The following is a 17,074-nucleotide window of genomic DNA, read 5'->3' as shown; positions in this document are numbered from 1 at the left end:
GGACGTGGCTGCGTACTTGTACATACAAACACAACCAAACACGCGTCTCATTTTGGCAAGGGTTTTACTACCGGTCGGAAGAAGACCTGAGTGACCATGTTTATATACCCCAGTCACCCTTTTATCCTAAAACTATATAAATATATGTAAAGTTTTATATTGTCAAATATATGGTTAATTGTTTTCGATTGTGTCTATCTTTAGCATTAATGTATCGGTAAAATGTGAGTTATTAGTATTGCTGTTGTTTTGTTTTTTTAAGAGGGAAAAAAGGGGGGGGGGGGGTGTAGTTTTTTTCTTCATTTGTTCTTTTTTATTTAGAATTTGTATAGAAATAAATGGTAACATCACAGATTGACACGGAAATTGTTTTAAAAGGAAATGCCTATTTATGTTTTGAAGTTTATCATTTACAGGGAAGAATTGAAATTATTTTTAAATAGAGATTTACTTTTGGTTAGGATCATGTATATTGCAATACCTCTTTTCATTTTAACTCAAGGTAAGGTATATTTTACTGTTTACTGTAAGTCACGAACGTTTTGTCACCATTCCATTTGTGTATTTCTTTTATTTAAGTTCTTGTGAGTATGATAGATCCTTGTCTAAAATCAGGTAGAATTTGCTATTTCCACAAATAAAAACAACACAGGTACACTGTGTTCTATTTATTTTTATGTAATTTATGAAATACTTATAACAGTTAATCACATCTCGATATAATCAATAAAACAAATTGAGATTTTAGTTCGTAATTTAAGTCAGAGCAAATTTATTGAAAGTACGGGCTTATTATTTATCCTTTAAATAGTAGTATACCGCTGTTCAATAGTCATAAATCGATTAAGCGAAAACAAATCCGGGTCACAAACCAAAACCAATGGAAACACATCAACTATAAGCGGAAAACAACGGAACAACAGAAACACTGAACTGCAACAAAAACAAACGCCAACATACATAGAAACGGACTATTTGATAACAACTGTCATATTACTGATTTGGAACAGGACATTTTAAGAAAAAATGGTGGGTTAAACCATTTGGAAAGACATGGTAGACATGATGATTTTTTTTTTAAAGAATGAGCATTTGACCTGAGCGGTTAGAAAACGTAAAGGTAGTGGAGTCATATATTTTAAAGTTTCAATTACTCCTTTGGTGACAAAAGGCGTGGCTGTTCTTGTTAAAATATTCCAGTGATAACACGAATTCGTTAAGATATCTTTTTTACTATGGAAAATTGATAGTTACTTCGATGCATCACATTTCAAAGCGAAAAACAAAATGTCAACATCATATAATCTTAGGTATGTTCGGCAAATTTAATGTCAATATTTGAGTCAATAGGATGTGTAACACCCTCTCTTCCGGTACAGTTCCATAACACGGAGTCTCATACTCTGTACAAGCCTTCTGAACTTTAGTTGAGCAAATTTATTCCATTCAGCAACAATTTCGCTTCTTAAATCGCTAAGATTTTGCTAAAGTGGATCTCTGCGATTGAGATTTCTGCCAATGGCATCCCAGACATGTTCGATAGGGTTCATGTCTGGAGACATGGAAGGCCAAAAGATAAGTGTCAATGGCTTCTTGCTCTTTGTACTCTTTGTACTCGATTACAACCCTTGCCCTGTGTGGTCTAGCATTGTCGTACATGCACAAGGGTCTTGAAGCAAGTGGAGGATTATCAAAATGAAGGACTACACTGTTTCTAAGCACCAAATCCCTGTATGTCTGTCCGTTCATGTTACCCTGCAGAATATGCATACTCACCTTACAACAGTATGAGAAGAAACCCCATACTGTAACACCACCAGCAACGTATGCAGTCGTTGGGCAAATGTTGTTTTGGTAATTAGCAGTTTTATTTCCACGGCAAACTCGTATTCTGCCGTCTATTGGTCGTAACAGAAACTGACTCTCATTTGACCAATGAACATTTTGCCAGCTTTTCATGTTCCAGCGTCAATGGTCATCAGCCCTTTGAAACCTGATTATACGGTGCCTGGCTGTTAGAGCAGGTCTCTTGACAACACGACGTGCTCTTAGGTAGCCTCTATGAAGTCGACGGACCAATGTTCGAACACTAACATGACCACCTTGACGCCAGTGGTGTCTAAGTTGTAGGGTAGGAGTAAATGGGTTGGCTTAAGCGCAACCAATAAGGAGTCTGTCATCACGATCTGTAGTTAAACGGGGTCTTCCGGACCTTGCTCTATCATTTACAGTTCCTGTGTCAACATGACGTTGTAAAAATCTGACAATGACGGTGTGCTTAACATTGAAATGGTTACCTATGCAACTAGTTCTCCTACCGGCATTTGACATGTCAATTGCTTGTCAAGGTTCAGTAACATATAACTAACCCCTTGCCATATTTCACAGTAACTTGGTGAAGGTCAAATTTCACCTGTACGCGGGTCAGTAGGAAGATGATTTAAAGGCATCAAAACAGTGTATTCGAAAAAGTGCAGATGACCTTTAATAAAAAAATTGCTTAGCGTGTTGATCGGAGTTTATTTTTTTTTGTCGTAATGAATTTTCTTTGTGTATGTTATAGGCAATTCATAACACCAAACATATATATTTTTTTCGCAATTGTTAAAAAAATATTGCCATTTATATTTAGGTGGTGCTTAAGTTTTGGCGGACTGTATAGATAAAGGTGAAAATAGTGACCTATTTTAGCGGCTCATTCCAACCACACATTACATTTGGCAATTATTCATGGATTATTATTTATAATAAGAACTAAAAGTAAATACTTACATGTGACATACCAATTTCATGTTAAAAAAAACTATACGGGATGATTAGTATAAATTAACTTTACTTGTTGATATTTTTCCAAATGAAATAAAAACTCGTGATCAATTTTATTAAAAAGTTTTCAAATTTCATAAAATAGTGCAAAACACAACAAGAATTATGCATTGCAAAAAAAACCAAAAGAAAGCCGCACTGGTTTCAGCCAAATTGCATTTTTTCATGTCATTTTACAGTTTTGTAATAAGATTAAGCATACAACTTTTACATGTTTAACTTTAACAAAAATTCGAAAGACAATATTGTATTAGAACAATGGTTCACCGTGTCGGTAGTGAAAAACGTCATTTAGCATTTTTGTGTGAACAGAAGGAAAACTTAACGATATAATTTAAAGATAAAATATAAGACAATAGCTCTTATATTGTTCTTTCCATAAATGAAAAGTAATGTAAACAATTGTTTTACAATTCTTGATTTCTTGCTCATTAAATCCCAATCGTTTATAGGTCAATATTTGTGTAAAACATCCCATGTCTGAATAAGAAATTGAAATAGCCTGATATAAGTGTCTTCTTATTGTGAAACAAATCTTACGTTAAAGACTGTATCCTTGTTTGTGTATCTCAGACAATGTCAAGTACATGTAATTTTGTCACCAACAAAAACATACTGGTTAAATCTTAAATATGTTCAATTCAATTGAAGCACATTCTTAAAAACAAATTTGCTGACAGACGAGAATCCATATCTTAATCATCTATTAATTATGTAGAAAAATATATACTTTTCTTTTAGCGTGTGTCTCCTGTATCAATATACATTTGTATGGGCCACATTATGTAAGAAATGGAGAACATGTATGGGTTAATTGTTCGTCAGATACCGTGCCGTCAGGTCAGTATACCGAATTTATCGTGAATGGTGAAACACTCGACAGCTTAGAACGGCGAACAATCGGATGTTTTTCGGCTATCAAAAGAGGAAGATGTTCTTCAACTGCGTGCCACTGTTCCCAAGATGCCAAACATTATGCTATTCGAATTTACGTTAATCAGCAATTCGATGACTTAACAGTTGAATGTTCGATGAAATTCAAGTCAAAGGGGCCATTACCTGCGAAAAAGACAATGACAATTCGTGTTCTGAGTAAGTCAATCTGTTTACATTACACAACAAATTTCTTAAGATAAAATTTCACAGGTGAATATTTACAGTATGTGTTCGATGCGTGCAAGTACTGATCAGTATTGGCTGAAAGACGAATCATATGATTGCGTCGTATGGTTTCTTTTTGAACGAAATCAAAGCATGAATTTCGGAGAAGACGTTTTGAAGTTGAACAACTTGTGTCTGCTCCATTTGTCCTTTTGAATAGAATACGATTAAGCAAACCCGTACCATATAAAAGTAAAAGAGAGGCGAAAGATACCAAATGGACATTCAAACTTATAGGTGAAAAATTAACTGACAACACTATGGCAAAAAAAAGAAAAAGACCGAAAGACAAACAACAGTACACAAAACACAACATAAAAAACTAAAGACTGAGCAACACGAACCCCACCAAAAACAGAGCGTTATCTCAGGTGCCCCGTCGTGTTACTCATGTAAGTACACACCCGGTGATAAGTCTTATTTGGTATGTCACATTCGGGAAAAAGAGGACGGGATTGTGTAACATATCCATCGTCATCTGTGAAACATATTTTCCATAACGGTTAACCAACACGTGATGGCTCCGTAAATTTGCAACGGGATGATTTTAACTTCACCAATTGGAACTCTTGGTTTAATAGCTTCCTTGTAAGCAGCAACCCTCTATCAAGGAAATATTTTAGGAAATGCAAGCCCTTGAATATAGTATCAACTGGGAGATTTATACTCCGTATGCAGGCGCTACTGGAATTTTGCTACGTAGAAATGGAAAGTTCACAACTGGGAAGCTGAAATCATCTCTTTTGTCGTAAAGTTATATATTATACCGACCAACATTGTCAATTTTTAGATGTAAGTCAAGATATGAGGCAGACTTCATTGTACTTGTTGTATCCTTTGTCTCAAGTTGATGAGGTAGATGCATTCAACATGGTCACCAAACTTTGAATTATTTAGTGAGAGGACAACGTCTATATAGCGGCAAGTGATGTATACACAGGCCAGAGTCTGATCTTGTTTTGCCATATGATATAAAAACTAAATTGACGAAAAAATGTCATTTATTCAAAACCATAAAATGCAAAAAATACATTTTGCAAATAAAACATTTGACATAAAAGTTCATTATAAATATGAAATTATAAAACATAATTAATACGAAATTACATCAACTAAAATCATACCAATTGAATAAATGACAACGAATAGCAAAAATGGGGAGAAAAATCTGCCACAAATCCACTCTTAGGTTGAAAGAGTGGAACCCCCACCCGAGGACTCTTCCGACGTGAATACAATTTATATATAACTTGTTAGAATTTGGAAGCATGACAATTACATACACAAAAAAAAAATAACATTATATCTTTGTAAAACGTTTCCACATTGAAATGAAATATTAAAAGTTCATATTATTATGAACCTACATATATTACTTTTAAATTATCTCTTGCTGATAAACATGATAAATTGTGTAAATCTTATTCCATGAACACAGCAATACAGCTACAATAATCATCATTATTAAGTATATTTATTCACATTTCGTCTTACATCTAGACATTCAATAACATAACCCCATAAATATTTTAGTACAAACAATTTGTATTTGTACACTTATTAACCAAAAGCATTTTTGCCTCATTTGAGAGATATGAAAAATGTCTCCATAATCGTTGTATACTGGACAACTAATAATAAAATGTTGTTCATCTTTAATCTCCAAACAAAATAAAAGTACATTTTACAAAGCCCTTTCTACATATAAAGTTTTATATCTGACTCTTTCTATTATTGGGTCATGGCACTGATTCTCATTTTACCGAAATTGTAAAAAGATGGATAAATTTCTTAAGGAAAACAAGTTTTTAGTTTGGAATAAGTAAATAAGTATCTAATTTAGAACTTTTTTACTCTCAGTTAATTTCTGTTGTGTTCCCAATTGATATAAAACTTTTACAGTTTTTGCCTAACTGATGACTTGATAAAAAAGTTAAGCTTTACATCTGAAATTTGAATATTCAGCTTTTTGGAAATTTAATGAATGGATGAATACCAGCATTCGCTATTTATAGTAATATTTCATATTGATAATACCACTATAAAATATAACAGGAATCTACCAAATTTACTTAGCACAGCTAAGGTAGAGGACTTTTTATTTACACTTAAAATACACTTCATATATCTAGAATTTGTTTTTTTCTAAAAATAAGAATTAAAAAAATAATAATAAAAATAATTGCTATGAATTATTGAAATAAATATTCATTTCCTTCCTGGCATACTGCAGAGCTAGTTTTGAACATACCTGTAGTTTCACTGCCAGACATTATTAAAAAATGTTTTTATTGTATGGTCGTAATTTAGTTGAAATACTTGGATTGGAAGATGAAAAATATCTTTGAAATCTAAATACAGCTTTAAGTGATTTTTTGTATAGTTTTTCTTTACCTTGCGTTAAAAGTCCATGAGATGTAAATGTTATACCTAGTAAATATTTATAGCTGTTTAACACATACTTAAATATCTTTCTCGAAAGAGAACTATTCGTTTAAATATTTACCAGGTTAGGTAAATATAATAACTTTGGTTTATGATAGATTGACCTCTAAAGACCATAGCATTTAGATTCAGATTCAGATTCTTTATTAATATAACTAATAGTACATTTAGTGTTCTCCATTACAAATCATATGATAATAAACAAAACAACATTTCAAAGTTTTACATGTAGTATATAATAATACAATTGTACACATTATTTTGTTTCTTATTTCTAATGCATCTCTAATAAATTTTCCGTATATCTTTATATTTATGACAAGATATCAAAACATTTTCTTCTGTCTCTTATTAAGTGCAGAATTTGCAAAATCGTTTTTCTCTTGGAGTTTTGGGTTTATTATATCTACCTCGTTCTATATTTAAACAATGAGCACAGATACGTAGTTGTGTAATTTTACTTTTTATATTTTTGGTAAAATTAGTACAAAATTTGGATAAACCATTAAAGCTGTTATCCTAATGCTAGCAAGTTAAAGGTTTAGTTGGCTTGCTTGCTTTTTTTGTTTAAATGTTTACTCAAGCATTATAATTAAGATTGACATCTGCAATCAATAGATAGGCGGGGCTTCAACTTGTATACATAGCTGAACTTCCAATAACATTTATAAGTAGAATGTATACAAGCTGAAACCCCGCCTATATATTGATAGCAGATGTCAATCTTAGTTACAATGCTTCAGCAAACATTTATACAAACAAAGCAAGCAGGTCAACCAAACCTTCAACTTGGTAGCATTAGGATAACAGCTTTAAGTCGCTTTATGAACAGATATATCATGTTAAGGAGGGGTATTTGCGAAAAATACCAGTCGAGAGAGTGTTTAATTTCGCGAGCCGTAAGGCGAGGGAAATTCATTCTCAAGACTGGTATTTTTCGCAAATACCCCTCAAGAACATGATTTATCTGTTTAATTACACCGAATGTTAACGTTCAAAAACGCATTGATGATCGTGACGTTACAAGCGTCCAGTCGGATAGAGTATTTTTTGGCAAATACCACGGCAGAGAGGGTAAAAAAGGCATATCCTTTTTGCATATACCCCGGCGGCGTTAAAAAATGAACGATATTCATTTGATAACAGTAAATTGGTGAAAAATACACTGGCTATCAACCAATCAAAACCCAGGGTTCTTACATAAGGTGTAATTATATATAAAATTTGAAACTTTGCAAATTGCAATTAACTAGGCAACGCTGACAACCATAACACGATCTAAAAACAATTCATGTATACATACAGGAAGTTAAACTGAGCCGTAAAATTAAAAAAAAAACAATACAATAGTAGCTTATCAAATCTTAACATTGACAGTCTTAATAATGTGTAAAGACATCAGGAGGGTAGGCAATATTGACACCGTCCAGACACCTATATACAATTTGAATTTACCAAAGGCAAAGCTATATATTTATAAACTCGACAATGATCATAATTAAATTGTAAATACTATTTCTCCTTTCAATATTAAATGTAAACCAAAGAACAATGTTTTTTCCTCGACAAATCAACAGATAGATGTAATTGTATGAAATAAAGATCATAAACGTTTTGGCAGGCAATACTTACCCAAAACAAAAGCATAGCATTTTATTACTAAAGATCATATAAAACATTTTGGCAGGCAATACTGACCCAAACCAGAAGCATAGCATTTTATTACTAAAGATCATATAAACGTTTTGGCAGGCAATACTGACCCAAAAAAACAGCTGAAGCATGAAATTGTATTACTTACTTAATCCTTTTTATCCTTAAAAATTCCATAAACGCATTCGACTTCAATCCTTGAATCACGGAGGCGTGAATTCCATCCACTAGCTGCAGCAGAAGTCTTTATTCTAACACTAGGTGCTGTATAGTACCGGTAGTCGACAGAGCAAACTTTAAAGAGGTGGTGAAATAAGAGCGTGCAACTGGTGCTTCAGACTTACATTGGGTCCAGATGTGTATCAAAATGCTGATCGAAGACACCTTTTGTAAATTAGTATTGATAAAACAGTCAAAGTAGACTTTGGCCCGTCAAGGATTATTGTTGATACGACTCGCACGTCCAGATCAAAATTCTAATCTCAAAATTAAGTATGTATCATACACGTCAGTGAAACAGCAACCCATCAAAATTCGTATGTTTGTATTATCGGAATTATGACATACCATTGATAAATAAAAGTATATGTAAGCTGTTGATTTCACGCTTTATTGCAATGGGTGAAAATTCTTACGTAGATGAATGCAAGACTCTTTGTCGATAGTTAAAACATGAAATAAACAAAATTAAAATGTAAAATAATGAAAAACAAAAATTGTCATTATAAAACAAACTCAATCTAACTCTAGAACAATAAACATGTATTAACACATGTTAAGGTATAATATGCGATATTTTAATTTTTTTTCTTCAATCAATCAACCATAAAACATATATATCATGTGTTAAACGGAGAGTATGAACTTTAAACTATTATCATTGTATTGATAACTTATGTCTTTTCCATTGATATTCTTAATAGTAAAACTATTATAAATTACAAGCAAACGACCTCACAATGCTTTAGTATTGGTATAAAAATTATCTATTAAGTTCATCGCAACCCAAAACTACATGAATTATACTAGTAAACATAATTTAACTAATACATTAGCAACATGTATTAAAATACTGGCAAACATGTGAAAATAGCTACATGTCTTAAAATACTGGCAATTATAGCGAATAGGCTTAATTTTTCACAAATTGTTTGATAAAAATTACAGGTTAACAAGTCAAAAGCTGATGAAAAAAGGAAGTGCACACAAAGCACATACACGTGAACTCGTGCTTGCCCCAAAAGATCAGTGACCAATAGGAAAGATGTAATCCAATCATGCACTGGTCATAAGTGAAATTTCTCTACACGTGAAAGCATGTTATCTAATTTCAACAATGTATCGTTTACTTAGGTATAACAAATCTGACCTATTGACTAATACAGAGACATCATAAATTTACAGTATTAATAGCTCCCTCTTTATTTAAGTCTGAGTAATAAACTGTACAGAATTATCTTTCCTGCTGCCTAAAATGAATTTATTCGGCTATTCAATTAGCACATAAATTTGGTTATCTAACTGCTGCGTACAATCATTGTTTGATTTTTAAGGTGATCGATGCCGTATTCATTGTACATGTTGTATAATCATTCAAATGTATATTGTTATAAATGTCCATGGTGCATCTTTTATTGTAGATATGTCACAGCCTAAAATCGAGAAAAATGGAGAAGACGTCCTTGCTGTCGGTACTACGAGAAAACTACGATGTAATGTTATAACACCGTTAAACTTACAAATGTATTGGAAATGTCTGAACACCACATCAAATCCTCCGACACGTTATAATACCAGTCTTTCAATATTTGCGTATATAGAAGCACAATCGTCAGATCATGGAGAAATTTGCACCTGCATTGTACAGTTTGAAAATTTTGAGACGTCAGCATCAATTGTGCTTAATATTTCAAGTACGTAATAAAAAAATAATTATATTAAACCAGTAAACTCAATGACAAAAGACGGGTTTTAAGTTATTCTTGGGAAAATTAATGAAATGTATCTTCAACTCGACAATATATGGAAAGATTATTTTCTGAAATAGCCATGACATCATTTGGTCTCTGGTAGATACTTATACCACACCTCCTATGTTTTTATAAGAAAATTGCCGAATTTTTTTTCATGTTCAGAAAATCATATAATATGCATGAACATTAAAAGAATTCTCTTCACGCATTTTTGTCAGTATTGAGGAGATTTCTGATTTTTCTTCCCATGTTCTTAGGCAATACAAACGCACTTTATTTTTATGATCGCTACTTTTGTCAGATATTCGGAATCCTCTTCTTTTATCCATGTAGTGACAATAAACATTTTGCCCGCTTACACCTACTTTTCCTTTCATAATTCTATTACACATAGTTTAAAAAACCATTTTTGAAGATATAATAAAATCCTTGTTATTTTATCATAGTTTTTGAAAGAAAAAAGGTGCCAATGTTAAATGTATGAAAATTCTAGAGAGAATCATACCCGCTAAATCTGAAACACGGACACAGACATGTCAAAGTTTCTACTTTTTAAGTTTTGAAATTCTTATTCTTCTTTTAAAAAGCTTGTTATTTTAAATCGGAGAAGCGAACGTCCTTCAGCAAATTATAAAAATCAAAAAAAAGAATCAATCAGTTGTTTAACTATTTCGTTCAAAACGTCCCCGTCGTGCAGTTTCTGATCGATCTAACAGTGCTAAATATCGATATTAGTGAGGTGTCAACTGAACTAATGTAGTGAGTGAATCAATTGCCATGTTTATACATTCATACACTACTGAGTTTGATCTTTTTTCTTTAATCCAATCTTGGAATATACACGTTAGAAACCTAATTAAGCACCTATAGTGTAGAAAATTCCGTGTATTTGTTTCGCGTCGAAATATATGGAATCGACAAGGGTTATCCACAATGTTTTGTTAAATTGGTTACAAAGTACCTTACCACAAAATCCCAATTGAAAGTGCGTGTCACCCATGGTTCTTGAAGATTTCATTATTTTAATAATTATTTTATAATAAACCTCCGAATGGTTATTAGAAGAATGGGTCTTCATCGGCTTACGGAATGGTTAACTTAGCACATATTCACTAATAAACAGCCTCTATGGTGACTGGGGAATGGACATCTGGTCACTTAGGTCTTCTTCTAACCGGTATACCACTGTACGTTAATCAACCAACAATCATCCAATCTGACCGGTATTAAAATCGTTGCCTAACAGGGACGTCTATTTGGCAGTGCGGGATGAACAAGTACACAGTCACGTCCGGTCAGAATGAGGACGTTGAATCCGATGCCTCGTGTAATGAGAGTACCACGCTCTTTGCATTTTAAGTACCCTTGCAACAATTTTTTGAAGGGTCCAGGTGGCCTGTAACAAGGCAAAATTTCTATCCCTTGCCAATATACCCTCATTTTGCTGTGGCAGTCCAAATTTCCTTGACCTTCATCCCGGACAGCCTCTTTCACATGAACTACCTATTATACCTATTAATCAATGAAAAGTAACATTTGTTTCTTTATTTAGGTCCACCAATCATTCAAGTTAGACATTCAACTGTATGCAATCAAACAGCAGATGCTTATTTACAATGCATACTATCAGGCGATCTTCAGTATTACGGATTTAGTCAATGGACTCATACAGTTAACGGAAAATTCATCCGAAAGCTAAATGGCAGAAATCATGGCAACACATCCTCTTTGTTAATTCAATCATGCTCTTATGAGGATGTCGGTAACTATACATGCAGAGCTTGGAACGAAAACAACCACAAGAAGTATTGGTCTAACAAAACAACCATACTGACAGTTAATGGTAAATATAATGAACATTCTTAATAGATATATACGCGAAGGGTTTTTGTTGCATTTTAAAGAAAAAAAAAATGTGAAAAGTACATTTACTTAAACGTTTGTCTGCATTTAGATCACAATTCACTGAAGCTAGCATTCAGTGGTGATACATAATATTTAAACGTGGTACAAGAACTAAAGACATCACCTTATTTTTTTTAAGACAACATTGTTAATCATTTTTATTCAACAAAATGTTTTTAAACATTAAAAAGATGTATTCATAGTTGTAACTTGAAAATATTCAAATCTTCATGTGGACTATTAATCTCAACCTCGAAACATCGTACAGCTGACTGGGTAGTTGACCGTAGATTGATTAATTATTAGTACTTTTAATATATAATTAATACATTTTACATAATTAAAAATATCGATACAATATTCACATGTCGTAGTGAGAATTGTTTGTGACACGACGATATAAATGCACGTAAAGTGAACAAAGAAGTTTAATAGAATTTCTTTAAATTGAAATACTTTTTTCTTCACAATTGTTTATTCCACAGATCTTCCTGTGATAACAAACACAGATACAATTACTAATCCAGAATTACATTTTGTTGTATCCTACTATTCCGTACCTACTCCAGTTTACATAGAGTGGTTCCGATATGGAGAGAAATTAGAAAATTCGACATTATGTTCATTTTCCTCAATCGAACAGTCTGTTAATCTACCTATACATGGAATAAAGATACTCTGTGAAGGATATAGATCCAACTTGAGCATTGTAAAGCCCTTTTATGGAGAATATATAGCCGTTTTGAAGAATAGTATTGGAGAAACTAAGCATTATTTTAAATGGGAATCTACAGGTAGGTCAGTGTAAATTGTTATTTAAAACATGTGCAATACCATTCCGGAATGGCCAACGTTATTAGGTTGGACTCAATAACGTCCAACCACGTGATTACCGACTTAAAAATTGTTCAATAAAGCTTAAATAATATGCGATATATACTGAAAGGTATTTCAAAACATAAGAGAAACTGACAATCATAGGGAAAAACACGACAGTATACAAAATATTACATAGAAAACCCAGAAGTGGGCAACACGAACCCCAATAAAAACAAGGGATGATATCAGTTGCTCCGGAAGAGTATCTTGCTCAAAAGGTTGTACCCATCGTTTCATGTTATAGGTCCTTTTGTCATCACACATGTAACCATATTGAATGTCAAATGTTTTGTATTGATTTTTTTTTAATTTCTTTCATTGCATTAACGGTTCCAATTTTACTGCACCAAACGCCCATTTCGACAATTTATGCATATTCAGTGGTGCTCGAGGCCAAAATATTTTATTGACTCATAAAAAATTGATATTCTGTTTTTTATTTCTTCTTCTTCAAATTGTAATATCATAAGCTTGGTATTTAATTTCAGATAAGAGTGCATTCGACTTTCAGAAATTACTGTGGGGTTTAACTGGTGTTACCATATTTATAGCAACAGCTGGAATAATGGGAGTTTTCATGAAAATAAGAACTGCCCAAGGCAAGTAAACGAATTGGGAAAAGCAAAACATACACTCACAAAAAAACATCAAAAACAAGACAGTACCCTCGCACATATTATCGTCATAAACGACACTGCATGTACGTCCATGTTTTTATGTTACCTAAAGAAAATCTGATTGAGGCTTAAGAATCTGAGCAGATGTATTACCCCTGTAACTTCCCACTAACGGTCCTGCGTATTGTTATGCGTTTACTTTTCTACATTGGCTAGAGGTATAGGGGGAGGGTTGATATCTCATAAACATGTTTAACCCCGCCGCATTTTTGCGCCTGTCCCAAGTCAGGAGCCTCTAGCCTTTGTTAGTCTTGTATTATTTTTAATTTTAGTTTCTTGTGTACAATTTGGAGTTTAGTATGGCGTTCATTATCACTGAACTAGTATATATTTTTGTTTAGGGGCCAGCTGAAGGACGCCTCCGGGTGCGGGAATTTCTCGCTGCATTGAAGACCTGTTGGTGACCTTCTGCTGTTGTCTGTTCTATGGTCGGGTTGTTGTCTCTTTGACACATTCCCCATTTCCATTCTCAATTTTATTTTGGAAACCATTTTATGACTAGTACAGTTATTTTGTATTGACACATCTTCGGATTCATTAGTGGTTATATATGTTTATTTCATACCATCCGAGATGTACCATTAATTTTAATTGAGCTTTTATAATTATGGCATTAAGGTAAATTTTTATAGCATGAAATCATTTTCAGGAAATCAACTCGATACCAATAATCACATCAATACAAAAGCTGCAGCAATGTGAGTATAAGTTTTCCTTTTATATAAAGCCATTTGCTCTGTTATCAGAACTCTTACAGTTAGTTCCATTTCAGATATATATCTCATTTTAGACAAAGTTAGTAGTTGTAATTTTTTAAACGGGTTTCATGTAATTATATTGTTACCGAAACTATTTCATATTGCAGAACAATACTAAACTATCTCATCTGACTCGCTTTTTTACGTTACTTACGAATTAATCAAGAATGTATAATCGACATAAAGTATTGCATTCGGTTATTTTTATCGAAACTGCCTGTAACTTTTTCTTGCATCAAGATGTTTCCCTTTGCACTTGTACAGGGTCATTACCGAATAACGTACAGTCGGCGAATAAGATAACAGAAAGACAATAGTTCAATAGCAGTACCTTCCCGAAGATTTGGATTAAATAAAGGATGTTCTTTAAAAGAATGTTTGTTTTAAGTTTCAAAAGTTAGCCAATCAGTAATATAAAGCACGTGTATCTTCTTTTTATCAATTTGAAGTATCATATGAGTTTAGAAACGATTTCTAAAAATATATTGTATTATTCACCACCAAATAAGAAGGCAGTTTGTATATACTTTATTACCAATTAGATGCAACAATACAGGTAGTTTACCGATGTTCCATTTTAAGGTAAAAACAAACACGGAAAACGAACAAACTCTCGAAGGAGCAAATCCGTTCACAAGGTTAAAAGCGTATCAAATTAGAATTATTGCAAATGAGGCTAATGCCAATTATTCGCAATATTGTTTCTAAAGCATGGAAAAGAGAGCATTTTCAAATGTATATAAACTTTTGTTAAAATATGTCATTGCTAGGTAAAAAAACCTCTAGTGTCAAAAAGTACTAAAGTAATACATTTAAGAAATTGATGATTTAAGGGACTTTTAGGATTGTTTGTCTATGCTGCACCTTGTATAATGTCATCCTAGTATATATATTTTGCTTTGATTGTTCTATATGATTAAAATGTAAGCGTATAATGTAACAGAGCTGCTTTTGATACTTTTCGACATGTACTTGTATGAGATCACATATTGTAGTTTAATGACTATTTGTCAGATAAGGTTGACGGGAATAAAAATTAAAAATATAGTTTTTGTACATTTTGGCTTCTTGACATCAGTATTATTATACGATACAATCCTAATAGTAATCGGGACTTTTCTCTTTAAATCTCTTAGATATTACGCAGCGCCCGAAGAGGATAACTACGTCCACGTATACAATGATACAGAACATTGTTACAACCAGTCAATGAATTCATCCGCTGGACAATACGAAGAGATACCTGAGAATAATATAGATATCAGCAGACGAGAAGTACATGAACGACATTATGATGTTTCGCACCAGTACAGCGAGATTGATACGTGATATTATAAATATTTTTAATTTGAATGATTATTTTTTTTTCTTATAAAACGTTTGATATTGTATCGATCTCTTTCGTAAAGCCAGGCTTTACACAAGAAAGAATTTGACAAAAGTTAAGCAAAACAGTTTGAATGTATAAAGTTTAACTATTGTGCATATCGTTTGAACTGTAAGATTACATTTCAAAAATACAAAAACTTCACCCAATCATGATCACTTTTAAATTTTCATTTTATCAAATTTAAGATTACAAAAACATACATTGTTTTAAATCATTTGTTTAATTAAATCGTTTTTTTTAATTTTGCTGTTGTTGTCAATCCTGACAAACATATGAATACGGATCCAGGAATTTGAAAGAGGGCGGGGACCCCAAACTAGGCAACGTTTAGAGTGGGATAAGTAAAATGTCTATGCATTAACAATATATGTAGCTTCATTAGGGGGCCCGGGAACCATGCCCTCCCTAAATCTGCATCTGAACACATATGATATACAAGTGAGTCTATACTTGAATTTTTACGATTTAAATAAATACATTTTTTTAATGTTTCAGTGTTCGGTTTAACTTCATATTTCAGCTGAAACAATTACATGTGTACCCTTCGTGCTTGAAACCAGCAACTCTGGCATGAAAAGAGCCTGTATCAAACCCAGATTACTACATTTTAAATATGTTTGGTGTGATGTTTTCAGTTTTTATTACTGGTTCTGAATTTCCATCTTCAACTTTTAAAGATCTTGTGGAGAGCATATGCCACATCTATTCTTTAATTCGTTTTTAATTTATTTTTTTTTATTTATGGATTTCGTTTTGTCAGTAAGCTAGTGGATCTAAATATTAGCTTTTCATTCTTTTTTACAACTGTTGAAAAATTTATAAAAACAAGAATGTGTCCATAGTACACGGATGCCCCACTCGCACTATCATTGTCTATGTTCAGTGGACCGTGAATCTGGGGTAAAAACTCTAATTTGGCTTTAAAATTAGAAAAACATATCATAGGGAACATGTGTACTACGTTTCAAGTTGATTTGACTTCAACTTCATCAAAAACTACCTTGACCAAAAACTTTAACCTGAAGCAGGACAGACGGACGGACGAACGAATGGACGCGCAGACCGAAAAATATAACGCCCCTCTACTATCGTATGGGGGGGGGGCATAATAATATTTGAACTAGCTTACAGTTACTGCGAGATACATAGTAATTATATTTTGTTTTGTTCATTATGTCGATCTATTAAATCATGATGAGACAAGCCTTTTAACTGATTTTACATCCTACAAGCACGTTTTACTTCGCATATGGCAAAATTTTGGTACTTTGCTAATTTGCATAGCGGCCACATGACGACAGCCATTGCATAGGATTATACATGCCCTTAAATAAAAATGCAAATATGCCTAGGTCGAAGCAACAATTTGTTCGGATTTGATCGCATATAGGTGAATTATACATGTTT

General features: G+C 32.8%; 1 protein-coding gene across 2 annotated transcripts; it reads left to right on the top strand.

The window, feature by feature from the left end:
• The first annotated feature begins 413 nt into the window (after window positions 1–413).
• LOC127706386 (uncharacterized) lies at window positions 414–15,906 on the top strand. Of its 2 annotated transcripts, XM_052210966.1 has the most exons (8): window positions 414–502; window positions 3,568–3,918; window positions 9,726–9,998; window positions 11,611–11,901; window positions 12,449–12,757; window positions 13,331–13,441; window positions 14,169–14,217; window positions 15,414–15,906. In XM_052210966.1, exons 1-8 carry the CDS (start codon window positions 466–468, stop codon window positions 15,604–15,606), a joined length of 1,614 nt encoding a protein of 537 aa, XP_052066926.1. In that variant the 5' UTR covers window positions 414–465; the 3' UTR covers window positions 15,607–15,906. The 2 variants fall into 2 exon arrangements, with proteins under 2 accessions (XP_052066926.1, XP_052066927.1); XM_052210967.1 differs by lacking the exons at window positions 414–502; window positions 3,568–3,918 and having other exon boundaries at window positions 9,684–9,998.
• The last annotated feature ends 1,168 nt before the right edge of the window (window positions 15,907–17,074 follow it).

Source organism: Mytilus californianus, unplaced genomic scaffold, assembly GCF_021869535.1.
Source record: "Mytilus californianus isolate M0D057914Y unplaced genomic scaffold, xbMytCali1.0.p SCAF_6, whole genome shotgun sequence".
Classification (NCBI taxonomy): domain Eukaryota; kingdom Metazoa; phylum Mollusca; class Bivalvia; order Mytilida; family Mytilidae; genus Mytilus; species Mytilus californianus.
Note: the sequence above shows the minus strand (reverse complement) of the source record. Positions and strands in the feature narration are given on the sequence as shown.